Source organism: Pteropus vampyrus, unplaced genomic scaffold, assembly GCF_000151845.1.
Source record: "Pteropus vampyrus isolate Shadow unplaced genomic scaffold, Pvam_2.0 Scaffold311, whole genome shotgun sequence".
NCBI lineage: Eukaryota > Metazoa > Chordata > Mammalia > Chiroptera > Pteropodidae > Pteropus > Pteropus vampyrus.
The window spans coordinates 1,883,355-1,900,445 of NW_011889092.1; the positions used below are offsets into that span (position 1 = coordinate 1,883,355).

General features: G+C 46.5%; 2 protein-coding genes, 1 long non-coding RNA gene and 1 pseudogene across 4 annotated transcripts in view; 2 read left to right on the top strand and 2 right to left on the bottom strand.

The window, feature by feature from the left end:
* The window catches only part of LOC111730389, a 43,663-nt gene that overhangs the window by 24,937 nt on the left and 1,635 nt on the right, over nt 1-17,091 (top strand). The window contains exon 4 of one of the 2 annotated variants that reach the window (XR_002776661.1): nt 10,803-10,883. This is a non-coding gene — a long non-coding RNA (uncharacterized LOC111730389). Of the gene's footprint in view, nt 1-6,556; nt 6,621-10,802; nt 10,884-17,091 lie in introns of those variants that run through there. The other variant, XR_002776662.1, reaches the window with a different exon arrangement.
* LOC105303658 (folate receptor alpha) lies at nt 698-5,486 on the bottom strand. The gene is made up of 5 exons (XM_011377413.2): nt 5,408-5,486; nt 2,981-3,141; nt 1,513-1,701; nt 1,247-1,382; nt 698-1,121 (listed from the first exon to the last, which is right to left on the bottom strand). Exons 2-5 carry the CDS (start codon nt 3,131-3,133, stop codon nt 841-843), a joined length of 759 nt encoding a protein of 252 aa, XP_011375715.1. The 5' UTR covers nt 3,134-3,141; nt 5,408-5,486; the 3' UTR covers nt 698-840.
* LOC105303691 (folate receptor beta-like) lies at nt 10,242-13,938 on the bottom strand. Its single transcript, XM_023521706.1, has 5 exons — nt 13,861-13,938; nt 10,957-11,145; nt 10,709-10,844; nt 10,560-10,579; nt 10,242-10,334 (listed from the first exon to the last, which is right to left on the bottom strand). Exons 1-5 carry the CDS (start codon nt 13,936-13,938, stop codon nt 10,242-10,244), a joined length of 516 nt encoding a protein of 171 aa, XP_023377474.1.
* On the top strand, nt 10,333-10,450 carry LOC111730395 (annotated as a pseudogene).

The following is a 17,091-nucleotide window of genomic DNA, read 5'->3' on the forward strand; positions in this document are numbered from 1 at the left end:
CCAGAAATCTGTCAAATTGTTGGTTTGGATTTTGTTCTAGAAGTCTAGTTTTGAGATCCAGTTCCAGCTCTGCCAGACCTCAGGCCTAGCTCCTCTGGTCAGGTGTGGGTCCAGTATCCCTTTAAGATGCACATATTTATCCACTCTACAAGGAGAAAGAGCTTGTTTTCAAAAGCCAGATTGCCTGGAGTAGATGGAGTCCTAGCTCTAATGCAGGGGATGGCTTTGGCCATGTTCCTTAATTTATGTGCCTGTTTTCACATATATAAAATGCAGACAACAGTATCTATATCTTATAGGAATAAATATAAAGCATTTAGGATAATGCCTGGCAGGTAATGCTTTGCAGGTATTAGCTGTATTGGGGTATGGCTCTTGCTGGCCCCCTTCACCTCTTCCCAACTATCCATCCAGAACATCCTAGACACTCACATTTTCCTCTCTTCTAATGAAGAGCTGAGCACAGGACAGAACAGTAAACACTGGGAGGCTTGGGTCCAATTCAAATGACAAAATCCTGGGCCTGACGCTAGATTAGCTATAGTGAAAAATGAAATTGAGAGCTATGAATATGCCCTCAGAAGAATAGTTAAGTATATGGCAAGTTCATAGCAAGTATCAGAGCTGAGAACTAACCAAGTATAACTGGCTTCAATCATTGGGAACTGGGAAGCAAAAGTCACATTCCCGTTCACACCCAAATAAATCACACAGCAGATGTGGGGTGCCTGGTTTATTCAAACTGTTGGACAGTTTCCACCATGGAGCAGGAACTGAATAGCTGGGAGCTTTGGGGCTGAATAGGGCTGGGATGTCCAGGTCTCAGAAGGTAAAAGGAGCTCAGCTGAGCAGCTGGAGTAGCATTAGGGCCACGCCAAGCAGGAGAGGCCAGGCGTCACAGAGCCCAGCCCCACTCATGGCCTCAGCATAGAACCTCGCCACCTCCTCATTGGGGTTGCCCTGGGCCGGGTCAAACCACATCTGGATGCAGCGGCCACTCCCTCGGCTGTACTGGCTGACTTTGTAGGAGTGACTCCAGATTTCATTACACAGAGCAGCAGGTGTAGGGAAGTAGATGTGAAAGGGCTGGCAGTCAGCTCCCACTGGGCACTGGTTAGACCCTGTAGGAGGATGGAAGGCCTTTAGCCACTGGGCCCAGAACTGTCCCTGGTTCCACCAGCCTCACAATTCCAAATCCCTCCCACCCTCTATCACCCAGTCCCTCCCTCCCCACCCTGGCCCTCACCTGAGGTCCAGTTCCAGCCCTTGTGCCAGTTGCTGTTGCAGGTGTAAGAGCTGTGGCAGTCTTCCCACCAGCTCTGACAGTCCTCCTTGCACAGGGGCACGTCCAGAATCCGCTCTTTGCGCCAGCTCTGGTCCACCTGGGAGAAGTCAGTAGAGAAAAAGAACTCAGGTCTAGGATTCTCAGCAGCCCAGCCCCGAATAGACCCAGAGCTGGAGAGGCAGCGTGAGAAGATGTCTGGGAAGCAGACATGGGGAAGACACTTGTACCTGCTGGATCCAGGGCCCTAGGTTGGGGGAGCACTCATACAAGCATGTGTCCTGGATGAAGTGGCGCTTGCAGGCAGGCTCCATCTGGCCACAGTGGTCCCAGTTAAATTTGTACAGGTTGGAAATATCCTTATGGGCTTCCTGGCTGGTGTTGACGGAGCAGCAGGCATTCTTTTTCCAGGGGCTGCACTGGATGGGAAAGACACAAGGACTAACTCCCGGCCCAGCGTAGCCAGTATATCCCCACAGGCAGCCTATCTTCTTTGAGTCCTTGATCCCCTAATGCAGTCAGAGTCTTTCAAGGAAATACTTGCTGTTGGGGGGCCCTCTTTGGGGAGGTGCAGTCACTACAAAATTCATTAATTCAAATCTTTATTGAGCTCCTTCTTACTCTAACCCAGGCAGTTTTCTAGGATCTGGGGATACAGCAAGAACACAGCTCACAGGATGATTGCTTTGGGAATAAGTAAAGCAGGGGAAAGGAATAGAGAATCACAGTTTTATAGAATGGTCAGATCAAGCCTCATTGAGAACAAGACAAAGACCCAAAAGTGACTTGGAAGCAAGTTAAATTATAACCCCAGAATAGTTCTACTTACATAAATACTCAATACATTCTTACTGAATGAATGGAAACCCACTGTCTAGAATTTAGTATAAAAGCAAAATATTAAAATGTGTACTTTTGAAAAACTGTAGGCTGAAAAAGTTAAAGTCAAGGCTGCTTGAAGTACCCAAGTTATACGATCACTTGTCCATCTATACTGGCAGCTGCAGGCTCAGTGATTCAAAACAAGCACAGATGGGGACTGTGAAAATTACCTGCTAATGAGGTCAAAATAAACATTTACATATTGGAATGCATATTACAAGTGACTTTCCTTTTGTTTTTCCTTTACAGTTACTGCATCATATTGATTTTTTTAATGTTTATATAGTTTCAGGTTATTAAAGGGGTTGCAGCAATATAATTGTCATCGGAAGGAGACCGCAGGTCCAATAGGGTCAAGAGCCCCAGCTACAATGTTTGCTAGATGCATGAATCAAGGTGCCTGGCACCCAGCCTCATGACTGTGAGATCCACTTTTCTTGGCAGCAAAGAAGCCTCTATGCACAGCATGTACTTCCTCCTCTCAGATCTTTGGAGGGGTCATTCTCAATCTAGACTCTGAAATCAAAATCAACCCCCAGGAGGGATCGCTCCAATGTCACAGACCCCTTTCCTGATCTGTGTAAGACAGAAACCCAACAGCCAAAAGACTGAGCCGTTGGCATTGCACTGGCCATGCTAGCACACAGTATGTGTTAAGCAAATAGTCACCCATATTAGTGCAGACTGAAGGTCTGTCTCCTCAAGCAGCCTCCCTGCCTCCACTTCGGAAGGCATTTAACACTTCCATCATCCACTTTTCTCTTCCTGAGTCAGTTTCTCCCCACCCTACACCACCCCTCCTCTCCCTAGGCACACCTGCATGTGCAGCTTGTCTTCGGGGCTTGGCTTTTCCTTGTGGTGTTTGGCATCCATGCAGACATTGAGCAGGTCTGTCCTGGCCCGGGCTGCCCATACTGTGACCCCCCACACCAAAAGGAGCAGCAGCTGTGTTGTCATGGGCCAGGCCATGTCAGCCCCTGAAGGAAGACTTGTGGTCAGTGACACCAAGGAAATTGAAGTTGGGGCCTCAAGGTATGGGAACAGATCCAGGTGGGTGGAGCCTTGATGAAGCCTGAGGCAGGGACTCATATCCCACCCCCACACCTGTGTTTCCAGTTCCCAGCCTAAGTGAAGGGCAGCTTCAGATGCCAGCTGGGACAGTCCTTGGCTGGAGACTAACTGACTTCTCCAGATTGTGGTGAGCATCAAGTGATGCTACTAAGGGATGGATTTGGCCAAAATGCAGATGTAGCCAGGAGGTTTCCATAGGTCCATAATCCCTTGTTCAAAGTCCTTGGAGGCATATGTTTCAGAGTTTAAAATTAGGTGATACGATTTACATGCACTCAACAATCAAGCACACATTCTGTGGTAAAATAGTTACACCAGTGGGATAAATAAAAACTATAATAACCTCACATTAATTTTCAGGTCAGGTTTTGACACTGAAAAACTTCATGTAAACATTTACAGTGTTATCTTATTTTTGGAGCTCCAAATAAGCTGTAGACCTATGTTTAAAAGACAAAATAAAAAGGCTCCATTCCAATCCTTTCCAGCCTTACTATTTGGCCTCTCCCAGAGCCTGTGTGGCCTCTGGGATGTTACAGAGGCTTGTGAGTGGGCATCCATAGGTGGCCAGAGAGCCCCTGGGGCCTTGAAAAGCTCCTGAGCCTCCTACCACAGAGCTGGCCTCAGCTCAGCCTTCATAACATCTCAACCCTCTGACCTCATACACTGAGCTTTAGAAGGTGACTGTTCCCTCAGCCCGCTGGTCACTAGGTGCCTAGCTCTCCTAAAACACTCAATATTCATTTCCCACAGCTCCTAAAGCTTATGTGCCCCCTGCTCACAAAGTTGCCTCACCTCCACTTGCCTCATCTCCTGTAGAGCTCTCGCCTGGGCCTCCTAGACAGGGCCTGAGCTGGACGGCTTCCAGGGAGACTGCCCAGCAAAGCTGGAGAAACCTCGATTTGAATTCCCACCTAGCTCTTCTCCTCCTCTTTGCCCTCTCTTCACCCCTCACCATTCCACCATCCAATATTCTGCTCTATTTATTCCTGTATTATCGCACTTGTTAATTCATTCATTCCAGGACCCAATTATCCCGCTGTTGACCCAATCAATCACTGATCTCTAAGAGCACAGGACAAATCTGTACTCTCAGGGACCACCAGGTGATTCTTCGGGTTAGGCTGCTTGGGGGAACAAAGTCTAGCAGTTCAGAGCACAAGGTTCCAGATCAGCCTGTCTATGAACCCAGCCCTCACACTCACGTCCTGCTTGACCTTGGGGGAAAATAACTCAAATTATCTCGAGGCTTAGTTTTCTTATCTAAGGATTAAATATAGGGGGGGAAAAAAACAACAAATGATAGCTAGCTGGGTACAGATTAAGGACTCAGTTGTCTACAGGTTGCGGGATGTACCCTAAGTCACACAGCAGGGGTCACCCAGGTCTGACTTGGGACCCTCAAGTCCAGAGCTCCTTTGGCTTTTGTCCTCTGTACCTTCTCTGAGCTGAAGCTCCCATGGGAGCAACTGACTCAGAGTCCTGGGGGAGTCCTGGGGTGGGAGTTCTGTTGGATCCCACCTATTGTGTCAGTCGTCTCTCTTGCTGTGGTTGCTTTCTAGAGCTGGAAGTCTCTTCTTCATGCCACCTACATCATTCTGCAAGCCCCTCCCCACCTTTTTAGGCTCAGCTTCAGGTCTTAGACCAAGTATGACCCCACCACCACCAACAACCATCACCCTCAACCTACACACACACACCCACCAAGGCCCCAGACTCGAAGTGCTGAGAACTCTGTTCCGCGCTGAAAAGCAAGAGCCCTGGGTTCCGTTTTGGGGATGGACGCGAGTTTGTAGTTTAACCTTGGGCAGGCCCCGCTCTGCTCTGGGTCTCGGTCTTCACATCCGGATTCTCTACACTTTAGGTGAAGTGGATCCTCCCAGTGGAGAAAATCCTTTAACTTTTTGGCACCAGGGACTGGTGTTCCTTTGAGAATCTAATGCCTGATGATCTGAGGTGGAGCCGAAGCAGTGATGTTAGCGCTGGGGAGTAGCTGCAAATACAGATGAAGCTTCTCTGCTCACCGCTCACCTCCTGCTGTGCAGCCCAGTTCCTCATAGGCCACGACTGCTACCAGTCCATGGCCTGGGGGTTGGGGACTCCAGCTTTAACACATGCTGGGAGTACAGTAGGGCTGCTTGTTGCTTCTGATAGGGGAGGAGAATGGCATACCTGGTAGTGAAGGTGGTTCTCTGTTTGACCCAGGCTTCTGGCTCTGCTCTATAGTTTCCCTCGCCTTATTCCAGGGGACAGCCGTGGTTTAGTGGCCTAGGAGACGAGCAGTCAGGCAGGCAGGCAGTGGGAATGTGGCCCAGGAGTGGAACCTGGGATCAGGCAAAGGCCACTCAGCAGTTAATTATTGCATGTGATCACCAGCCAGGCCTCCATGGGAGGGGGTGGATTAATAGTACAGTCCTAAGGCCAGTCCCCAAGTCCCACTTACTCTATTTTCTCCCAAAAGCTCAGGTCTGATAAAAACTTACAGCATGAGTTGCCGGAATCCTTTAAAATAATCTGGTGTACTTCCAACACCCCTGTCCTGTGATACAGATAACAAGACCCAGGGAATCAGGACAGAGGCAATTGCAGGACTAAGAGCTGGAGTGCAGGCCTTTAAGCTCCCAGCCAGCTGTAGAGAGCAAGGAGCTCTATGTCCCAACTTATAGAGCCACCAACTCCTCCAACCTCATCAGCCCCATGCATGCTCACCTCCAACTGCAAAATCACAGATGTTCGTTCAGATTACCAGAACTTTAGTTGTTTAAAGACCCTAGTTCCCCTCCCATCTCTCACTCACCCACCAGCACAAGTATCCTTTCTACAGCATCTAAGAGTCTGGTCTAATTTAGACTGCTCCTACTACTCCCGCCCTAGTCAAGGACAGAAGCCTTTTTTTTTTTTTTTTTTTTTTTTTAACTCTCTGAGACCGTGGCGATACCACTGGTGGGGAAAGGAGAGAAAGGAGGGGCAGATTTGGGCAGGAAGAAATACCGAGCTTGGTTTTGTTGAGGTGCCTGTGTGCACAGCCCAGGAGGAGGTGGTTGCAGGAGTGAAAGCCCAGGGAAAGGATCGAGCTTGGATGCAGATATGGGAGCCATCAGCCTATGGATGGCAGCAAAGTTTAGGAAAGACAGGGCCCCAATAACTTAAGGAAGGCCACAGATCTGGCTCCCTAGAGCAGGAGTGGGGTGGGGAACCAGAGAAGGCAGTTAGATTGCTGGAGAAGAAAGAATCAGCCAAGAAGAAAGGCACTAAAGGCTCTACAAAGAAATCGACTCCCAGGAAACCTCCAGTTCATGCCCTGCTTTCCCTCTCCCTCAGAGTAAGCCTTACCGGAATCCTGTGACAACCTGGGAGGATTAAGCCCTCTGAAGACCTTAGCAGGTAAAGGCCACTGGAACCCTCAGGCTTCTCTCCTGGCTTTATAAACCCAGCCTTCTCCTGATTGGAGGATAACCAGGTATCTAGACTGAAGGTGGGAACTCCTCTAGATAAGACTTGCCCCTGCCCCTCATCTTCCACCCCTGACCTGAGGGCTGATCATTTAACTGGGCATTAAGCTCCTCCATTGCAGGAGTGAGATTTAGCCCCTGGGCCAGGTCTCTGGGTCCTGAGGGCTTCAGAAGTGACCAGCTAATGGAAGGGGACTTGGAGGTGGAGTTCTGATCTGCGGGGAGTCCCTGCCCTTGTTAAGCCTCATGCCCTTGTTGGCAAAAGAAACATCCAAACCTGTAGAGAATTTTTATGAGTTTATTCGAGCCAAAACTGATGACAATTGCTGGGAAGCAAGATCTCAAATGCTCTGGAGAATGACAGTTTTCCACTTTCTGCTATGCATTTAAAATTAAGGAGGGAAGAGAAGGAAAATTACATGAAGGTGGGAGAAAGCAAGGTGGGGGATAGGATTACAGGACAGTTAAGATTATGTGCTCTCTTGAAGGCGGTTGCAGCTTATTTCAAAGGTGTATTGACCTAAATGCATAAAAAGAATGGACAGGGCTTCCTTAAGGCAAAGATAAACGTTTTATTAAAGAAGTTATATGCCTGAGGTGTGATTAACTCCCATAACCTGCCCAGTTAGAAATTTTTATTCAGATCACCCTGTGAGGTTACTTTCCATAGAATACCTTTTTTTATCTGCACTCTGCTCTGAATCTGGGGCCTAGGTCACATCTGGTCAGCAGGGAGGGACAGGGTCAAGCAGCTACCTTGGAGCCCATCTCAAGAGTATCTGCCTAGACCAGAAAAGCTTAATACCAGCAAGGTTAGTCACTGGCATCCTTGTGGATCCCAATCTGAAGTCTGCCCTGTGACCAAAGATAACTAGAAAGGTATTTGACCCTCATGGGTGGGGGCTCTGGGCTACAGGGAATAGAGATGGGAGAAACCAGAGCTTTTTCTGAATGCCAGCACATCGCATATGCAATCGCTTCTCACCAATCTTCAGAGCTGCAGAAAAAGCAGTTGCCAGGCAGCAAGGAGGGGCTAGGATTCAGATCTGAGTTGAATTTCAAGCCTGTCTTCTTTAACAAAGAAAGGAGAGCTCTATGAAGGGCTCTCAGGGCATCGGCCTAATGATTACAGATCCAGTGTTTCTTCTCTGGACTCATTTCTTACCCTTTCCCTCTTAATTTATATCTTACCCTTCTAGAAATTCTGCTTGCACTTCTATTACCGCCAAGCTTTTGCACTTACTGAAACTTCTCCATGGAGTGCTGTTCCTCCCGCCATTTTTTGCTCGGCAAACATTACTCCTCTGGAAGCCTTCCCTAATCTCTGGGCTTTCACAAACTACACTACACTCTGGGCTTCCCTATAGCAAAGCCTCAGCTCTTTGTTTTCTAATACTTATTGATTCTCAGGTCCATCTACCACCATCAGACTGTGCAAGGAACTCAATTCCCTCCCCATTGGTGGAGACTAGCAGACTGGGTGCTCAAAAAACCTCTATTGACTGACAGAATGAGAACATGGATTTCTTAACCTCATGAGTACCTCCTCTGTGCCAGGTACTGACCCAGGCCCAGGGGATCTGGCACAAATGGTATAGACATGGCTCCAGCTTTCAGATGTGTATGTTTTGTTAGGGAAAAGCCAGACAGTGAACATAGTACATAAACATCTGTACAAGGGGACTAGAGTAATGCAGTAAGGAAGTGCCTGGATGACCGCTTTTGGTTCAGTGGTCAGAAGTCATTTTGAGGGGAAATTGTAGTTTAAAATCTAAGGGGCTACAAGGAACCAGCCTGCAGAGAATAAAAGAACACAGAGAGGGAAATTGCTGGAGTAAAGGCCCCGCAGCGAGACCGAGAAGTGTGAATGGAATTCGGCTATGGGGCTGTGAAAGGGAAATGATTTGATATGTAATCTAAGTAGGGAGATGGGCAAGGCCTTCTATGCCATTGAAAAAGTTTGGTTTTTCCAAAAGACACCGTGGAAAAAATATTAAGGGGTGAGAAGCTGTCATATAACAAGACATTTTTGGTGTTTGTTTTTACTTTTTAAAATATGTCCATCAGATAGTAAAACTCATGGGTGAAAGTCTGCTGACAAATAGCACAGCTACAATTCTCAAAGTATCTCCCTACAACATACTTATTATTTACAAAGGGGAAAAAGTAGTGGAGAAACCTAGCAGACCTAATCTCAACCAAAAGATCAGTTAACATCATCAGGAATGGTCAAACCCAACACAATGTGACTCCTGTTATAATGCACTAAGAAGGACATAGTATTGCTTTTGGGATATTTGTGTCAAAAATATACAGCTTCAACCTAGTCATGAAGAAACAGATAAATTCAAGAGGAGAGATATTCTATAAAATAACTGGCCCATGCTTTTAAAAAATGTCAAGGTCATAAAAGAACCTCCCTCCCTCAAATATCCATCAGTAGGTTGACTGAAAGGTGACATATACATAGAATGAACTATTCCCCAGCAACTAAAAAGAATGAACTAGATCTCAATAGATCAATATGGAAAGATCTCAGAAAGCATGTTCTCTTGATAAGGCACATGACAAATGAAAACTACACTGAGATGCCCATTTTTCCACCTATCAGCTCAGCAGAAAAGCAAAAGTTTGATGCCATACCGTGCTGACAAGGCTATGGAGAAACAGGCACTCATATACTACTGGTGGGTGCCACATTGATACAACCTCTGTAAAGTTGTAACTATCAAAATTAGATCTCTATACACTCCTTGCCCCAGCAATCCCTCTTCTGGAATTTAAGTATAACATTCTACTCTGTACAAGATTATTCATTGCAGCCTTGTCATTTAAAAAAAAAAGGAAACAATATACGTATTCACCAATACCCCTCTCCCCGCTGCCCTCACCCCCACCCCCGCCATGCCCCCCAGGCCACACCTAAGTAAGGGAAGGAAGGGGAAAGAAACTTTTTCCCACCAGGAAAATTCATCAGCCAATTTCTGCCCACCTTCCCTCTACCAATCCCATTGTCCCTTTGTGGTGTGGGAATGATGAACTTGGCAGAGGGGGAAGCTTGGTGCAGAGTAAGAACTCCAAACTAAGGGACCAACTTCTGTCCTCTACTTGCTGGTGAACTTCAAGCTAGTCAGGAATGATGAATTAATGAGATATGCCCCCCATCCCATTCACCCCAAAATTATTTACAAGACACAAGACACATGTGGGTCTATCTCTTTTAATAGGCTGTTAGAGGAACCCCACAGGACCCATTCTGAATCAGGAACTAATGACCTCGGCATTGTGAGGCCCCCCTCATCTAAGAGAGTTGAGCTGGGCTGAGCTGAGGTCGCCCAGGTTGGGTGCAGGCAAGGAAGATCTCCAGATATCAGCAGTGGGAGCAGCTCAGTCAAGGAGCCAGAGTTGCAGCCTCAGGGCCAAGCTGAGAAGGAGAGGCACAGCCCCGTGGGGCATGGCCCTGGCTTCATTGCCAAGGCATAGAACCCGATCATCTCCTCACCGGGGTTACCCGGGCCTGGGTCAAACCACAACTGGATGCAGTGGCCACTCCCTCAGCTGCATTGGCTGACCTTGTAGGAGTGACTCCAGAGGCCCTCACACAGGGCTGCAGGCGTGGGGAGGTAAGACTCAAAGGTGTGGCATGCCTAGGCCATGCCACCCTGAACAAGCCCGATCCCGTCTGATCTTGGAAGCTAAGCAGGGTCGGGCCTGTTTAGTACTTGGATGGGAGACCACCTAGGAAGACCAGGTGCTGTAGGCATAAAAAAATAAATAAATAAAATAAAAGATTGTAAGCTGACAAAGTCCTTGCAATCTGTGAGGTCAATCAAGGGTTGCCTCGCTTAAAACAAAGAAAAAAAAATAGGTGCCACTGGACACTTGTTAGATCCTGCAGGAAGAGAGAGCGTGGACACAGACATTCAGCCCCTGGCTATCCCAGAAATCCTCACCCAATCCCAAATCCTCAAACCCCCTTTGTCTAAACTCCACCTCCATTTCCCCACCCACCAGCCCTCACCTGAGGTCCAGTTCCAGCCCTTATGCCAGTCGCTCTTGCAAGTGTAGGAGGTGCGGCAGGCTTCCCACCAGCTCTGACAATCCTCTTTGCACAGGGGCACATCCAGGAAACGTTCTTTGCGCCAGCTCTGGTCTACCTGGGTGGAAGATGGGGCGAGAAGACTCATCTCAGCCAGGTACGTTGGCAACCACGACCTTGACTGAGCTGGAGGGCAGCCTGCTGGGGTGGGGTGAGGGAGACTCGCATACCTGCTGGATCCAGGGCCCCAGGTTGGGGGAGCACTCATACAAGCATGTGTCCTGGATGAAGTGGCGCTTGCAGGCGGGCTCCATCTGGCCACAGTGGTCCCAGTTAAAGTTATACAGGAGGGAGGTGTCCCTGTGCAGCTCCTGGCTGGTGCTGACGGAGCAGCAGGCATTCTTCTTCCAGGGACTGCACTGGGTGGGAAGGACACAGGACTAAGTCCTTCCCCCACCACAGCCATCTCCCCATATTCTGGCCTCTCTGTCACAGTAGGTCATCCAGACAAACACTCACTGGGAGGGTGCCTCTATGCTTGGCTCTTGAGGTGCCCCCATTTTTTGTAGAGGCAATTATAATATTGGCTTTTTTTTTTAATTAAGTTTATTGGGGTAACATTGGTTCATACAATTATATAATTTTCAGGTGTACATTATAATTTGACATCTATATTCTATTGTGTTTACCACCCAAAGTCCAGTTTCCTTCAGCTACCATATATTTGATCCCCTTTACCCACTTCACCCTCCCCCTACCCCGCTATATACAGAGAGTACCTCAGGGGATGTGGGAGACCAGGGGAACCATGGTCTAGGGGAGCAATTATTTGTACAGCTCTAAATAGTTTACAAAGTTATTTCACATTATTCAAGTTATTTATATTACCCATTTTGCATCCAACCAATATTAACTAAGTACTTCTTATACATCAGGCCCTGGGCTAGGTACTGAGAATAATGCAGTGAACAAAGCAGATCAAATCTCTACCCTCATGTTGCTTATTGTTTTCATCTGGGGTCGGAGGAAGACAAAGAATGTTGTAGGCCTAGAAAACAGGAGATGCAAAGTCTCTGCAGGATCAAAAAGTCCTTGAGGCCTTTGTACTTTATCCTCTCAACAAGCCAGTAAAAATGTCATTACTCTAATTTTTACAGAGTTTAAATAAGCTGAATCCCTGGTAAATGATGGGGTTAAGATTCAGGTTGGGGAGGAGAGGAACCTGGCCCCGGATTGTTTGAAGGTGGAGGTGAAGGGGGCTGGTCTGGCTTTCCCAGGGTCTGGAACTCCAGGCTAGGGGCCTCCAGATAGGTCCTGATAGCAGCAGGAATAGAGGGGCAATGGCCAACATGTGGGCCTTAACTCATATGGACCTGACTAATTTGGGGAAGGCAATGCTAGAGGGATAAATTCAAGGCAGTAAGACAGTGGAAATGGTGGAGGTTTCTCTTTAGAAATCACTCTAGGCTGGCACTTGAGAGCGGAGTGATCATGAGCCAACTGCTTCAAGTCTCTGAGGTGGACCATAGTACCCAGGGTCAAACAAGAGGGGAGATGCAATAGGTCTGGGCTCTTAGGAGAAACTAGGGAAAATCCATGAGGTTGGGGCCAAACCTACCCCTCTCCAACAACCTATCCCTTACCCAGTGCGGCTGACACAGACTGCTTCCAGGTCTCCCCGACTTCACACATGCCCTTCCTTAGATGCCCCAACTCCTGGTCACCTTGCAAGACCTCGTGCATCTCACCCCTGCCCTGCCAGCCAAAGTCAGTGGTTTCTGCCTCTGAAAGAGTTAATTATTATAATGAAAAGCATTTCCTAGCCCTTAGTAGGAGCTCAACAAAAATGGCTACTCCCAGGTCTCCCAGAATTACAATCATCTGTCTCCCTCAAAGGTCTGTGTTTGCACCACTTCTTGGCAAAGAGGAAGTGCTCCAGAGGGTTCTTAAAAGCACCCTTTAGAAAAAGTTCTAAAAATGACGTGGTTGGTACAGATTTTCGGTTTGGGAAGATGAAAAAGTTTTGGAGACAGATGGTAGTGATGGTTGCACAACAATGTGACTGTACTCAATGCCACTGAACTGTGTACTTAGAAGTGCTTAAATTGGCAAGTTTTATGTATATTTTACCACACACTCACACCCATACACACACACAAAGCAATGAAATGTTGGAAGTGACTCAGAAGTCAAGGGGCTGCTGGGCTTCCCTTTCTTCGCTTCAAGCCCCTGGAGTCAATCCATGCCACAGTCTTCCCCTGGGAACATCCGCAGCCCTCTAGCAACATGAAACCTTGTAGGGAGCAGAGGAGGAGAGCAGAAGGAATGGAATACTGGCATCTCTCAGGAGCCTGGAGTTCAACTTCAAGCTTAGATTTCTTGAATTGCTTCAGGGCCCTTAACTATGAAAGGGGGACCCTAGCCCCACCTCCCCTTCTCTGTGGGCTGTGGCCACATGAGACTTGCCACTGCTTGTGCTGTCATCCTTTGACTTGTGTACACCCTGTCCTCTGATAGGCTGCCCTTTCCTGCCTTGTCTTCCTGGAAAACTCTTATTCATCTTCCAAGGCCAAGGCTAATGGCCCCTTTCCTGGGAAGTCTTTCCAGAACATCTGATTTGTCACTGTCACTTTAAAACATAATGGGGGTTGGGGACCTGACCTGTTTGTACTTGTGTTTTATTGAGACTGTGAGGGACTGGTCTGCACTTCTACTTTGCCTCTGAGCTCTGTGGGTTCACACATGTATAATTAAGGTTGGGAAAGGTACCACCTGTTCCTTTCCTAGCCCCTTCTAATAATTAGTCTCTCAATTTCCACTGTACCTGTGCCCTCTCTGGGCCTGTTTCCTCATTTGTATAAGTAGAGAGCACCACCACCTACCAACTAGGCCCTTTGGGCATATTCATTGACAAGATGTGAGGAAAGCACGTGGCCCATAGTGGGTGCTAGATAAATAGTCCCCCCCTCCATTATTGTAGGTTTGGTGACCTCCTGGGGGAGGCCCTCAGAATCACCTCAGCCACCTCCCTTGCCTCCATCTCCCCGCTCAAAGCTGATCTTCCCATCCCCCTAACTTCTTCCCTTTTTTAGGATCAGCCCTCTCCCCTACCCTAGACCCCACTCCATCCTCACTTGGTCATGGAGCTTGTCCTCAGAGCCTGGCTTTGTCTTGTGGTGTTTGGCATCCATGCAGATGTTGAGCAGATCCATCCTGGCCCATGGAATTCTGGGCTGGGCACTCCGCACAGCAGCCGCCAAAGCTAGGGCGGCAACTGTGCCTGCCAGGCCATGTCCATCTGTTCCTGCCAGAAAGCCACAGTCAGAAGTGGGCAAGGCCTGAAGGAGAAGCAGCAACTAAAAAGACTCTTGGTCATATTTCTTCTCTCCCTCCTAAACCCAGATCTTCTGCCTTCCCCACCCAGTTTACTCCATAGAGCAGCTAAGCCAAGCAATGAGGGGCATGTAAAGGTCTGGGCCTGAAAGCAGAAATCCCTCCCTGCCCCGCAACGCTCACTAAAGGGCACTTCAACACTAGCTTGCTCTGTGACCTTGGAAGGAGCCAACACCCCTGATGGATTTTGCCAGCCCATACTGGGAAATCCCTGCCAGCTCAGCAAGTCCTCTCAGATCTGTTCAAGAGGAACCATACGGCATGATCTGTTGATTGTGGTGAGGAGTGAGAGGAAGTGCATCAGCCAGCCTGGGCAGCCTAGAGGCTTTTAGGTACCCAGAGACGACCAGTAGGGCAGATAGGGAAGCTGACCTGGGCCAGGTGAAGGTCACCGAGCTGTTCAGTTATTGCTCATGGTCCTGGACCAGGTGCCATGGAATTTGGGGGTGGGGGTGCAATGTGGAGAGCCAGTGAGAATGCAGGTCCAGAGAGTCAGACCCGTTTCTCACACCTCAATAACCCCTTCCCCCATACAGAAGGATCTTGGGAAATCCCTAGGGCAGTCTGGCCTAGAGCTAGGGGAAGGCCAACAGGTAAGGGGCACATGGAGGAGGGAACTGAGCCAAAGCAGTGGGCGATGGTGATAATAGAGAAAAAGTCAGCAGAGAAACCAGCCTCCCACGAGGATGAGGACAGGGAGGGGGTGGGAGGGGGGTACTTGCCTTCTACCTCCCATCCCCTTTTTCCTCCCTGTCCTGCCCTCACCTCTGCCCTCAGCCCACCTGGGAAGGTAGAGTGTCTCTCCATCTCCCCACCCCCTTTTATAGGCCTATCCTGACTGCTTGATTAGCCTTTCTGTCAGGGAATGTGGGCAGGCTCTTTCTAGGAAACAGCTCAAATGTCTTTCACTAAGGGAGGGGCCAATTAAATAAATTATGGTACATCCATTCGATCAGATTTAACCTGGCAAAAAAGAATGAGAAAGCTCTTGGTGTATGAATACGGAAAAATCTCCAAGTGTATTGTTGAGCATAAAAAGAAGGGTACAGAATGATGTCAGTAGAATGCAATTTTTGCATGTGAAACAGGAAGAGGGAGAATATATATGTTTACATAAGAAAATTCTGGAACTGTAGAAGAAATTTAAAAAGTGGTTGCTTGTGGAGAGGGCACAGGGTTAAGGGATGAGACTTTCCTCTGAACCTTTCTATGCTGTTTTGATTTTTGAACTATGTGAATGTATACCTTATTTAAATATAATATACATACATGTATGTTCATGTATATAAATATCCAGAATTTTTAATGGAAAAATAAGATACAGAATGATACATCTGATTTGATACTATTTATGGAAATTTCAATAACAAGGATATGAGCAAAAATAAATGCTACATATAAGTTATGGATGCTATAGATGTGTTTGCGAAAGCATAAACATGACATTGCTGCATTTTTTTATGGTAGCCGAGAAATAGAGACAACCTGGGTGTCCATCAAGGATGAATGGATAAAGAAGAGGTGGTGCATATATACAAGGGAATATTACTCAGCCGTAAAAAGAATGAAATCTTGCCATCTGAATGGACCTAGAGTGTTAAGTGGAGTAAGTTAGACAGAGCAAGACAAATATTGTATGACTTCACTTATGTGTGGAATCTAAAAAATAAAATAAACAAACTGAAACAAACTCACAGATACAAAGGTTTTGATGGTTGTCAGATGAGAGGGGATTGGGGGACATGGGTGGAAAAGAGAAGGGAATGAGAAGTACAAATTGGTAGCTACAAAATAGTCATGGGGATGTAAAGTATTGCATTAGGAATATAGTCAATAATATCGTTATAACTATGTATATGTTACATAGTGTTAGATGGGTATTAGAGTCATTGAGATGATCACTTTGTAAGTTATATAAATGTCTAATCACTAGGTTGTACACCTGAAATTAATATTATATGTCAACTGTAATTGAAAGAAATAAAATAAAAACATACACATAAGTCTACCAATAGTCTTAGCTTCCTGGGTAACTGCCAAAGAAATTCTATGCATTTATACCATATATAATCCCATTTTTGTGCACAAATGATAGCATACTGTTCTATGATTTGCTTTTCGAGGGTAGTTTCACTGTACATTGAGGCTTTTTACAAAAGAAACAAAAACTCATGAAGCCAAGTTAGCCACACTTACACACTTGAGTATTATTGTCACATTTGATAGCATAACCTTCAAGTCATTTCTTTATGCCTTATATGGTCTAAAATTAATTAAAATGGCAAAAACCCTTGCACTAACCATTGTTTTAAAAGTTAAGAAAAAAAGGTTCACTTTTTCAAGTTCATAGTCTTTATTTCTTTTTTAATTTTTAATTTTTTAATTTTTAGGGAGATGTAATTGACATATAATATTGTATAGTCTTTATTTCTTAACCCATTTCTCGTTTGCCCGGAGAATATTCACAGGTGGCACTTGTGGCTGCAGCATTTACCCCAAGATAATTCACGGATTACAGTCCTAACCTTACCCCCAAAGTTTGTCATGAAATATCTTGCTTTTACTGTTATTTGCTCATCACTTTAGTATATAGCATTCTGTTTTTAGTAGTGGTATTTCCATTTACAAAATGTACAAATTCTCGATCGCTGAAAACGTCAAATCCTAGAAAACATAGCATTCTTACGCATGATGTTAACATCGTTCTCAAACTGTTAGCCGAAGATTTCATTTGGTAAATCCGATTTATGTATACATTTCTGTTACATTAGGATTAGAGACAAGTTCTGTTTAGAAATAACTCCAAGAACAGTTTTTATATTTTATTTTCTTATTGAAAACCAGCCAGATTTGCTTCAGCCTCAAAGAGTGTATTTATGTAAAATTAAATTAATGCTGGCAGTGAGCAGCACCTTTTTTTTCCTAAACGGGAAATGGTTAAACGTTATTGCAGACAGTAAAACTGCTACTAA

Coding starts and splice junctions, on each gene's coding strand:
- LOC105303658 (XM_011377413.2), bottom strand. CDS start 3,133: ATGGCCTGGCCCATGACAACACAGCTGCTGCTCCTTTTGGTGTGGGGG. Junction 1,702..2,980: donor AAGACAAGCTGCACATGCAG/GTGTGCCTAGGG, acceptor TTTCCCATCCAG/TGCAGCCCCTGGAAAAAGAA. Junction 1,383..1,512: donor TAGGGCCCTGGATCCAGCAG/GTACAAGTGTCT, acceptor GACTTCTCCCAG/GTGGACCAGAGCTGGCGCAA.
- LOC105303691 (XM_023521706.1), bottom strand. CDS start 13,938: ATGGATCTGCTCAACATCTGCATGGATGCCAAACACCACAAGACAAAG. Junction 10,845..10,956: donor TGGGGCCCTGGATCCAGCAG/GTATGCGAGTCT, acceptor TCTTCCACCCAG/GTAGACCAGAGCTGGCGCAA. Junction 10,335..10,559: donor GATCTAACAAGTGTCCAGTG/GCACCTATTTTT, acceptor GGCATGGCCTAG/GCATGCCACACCTTTGAGTC.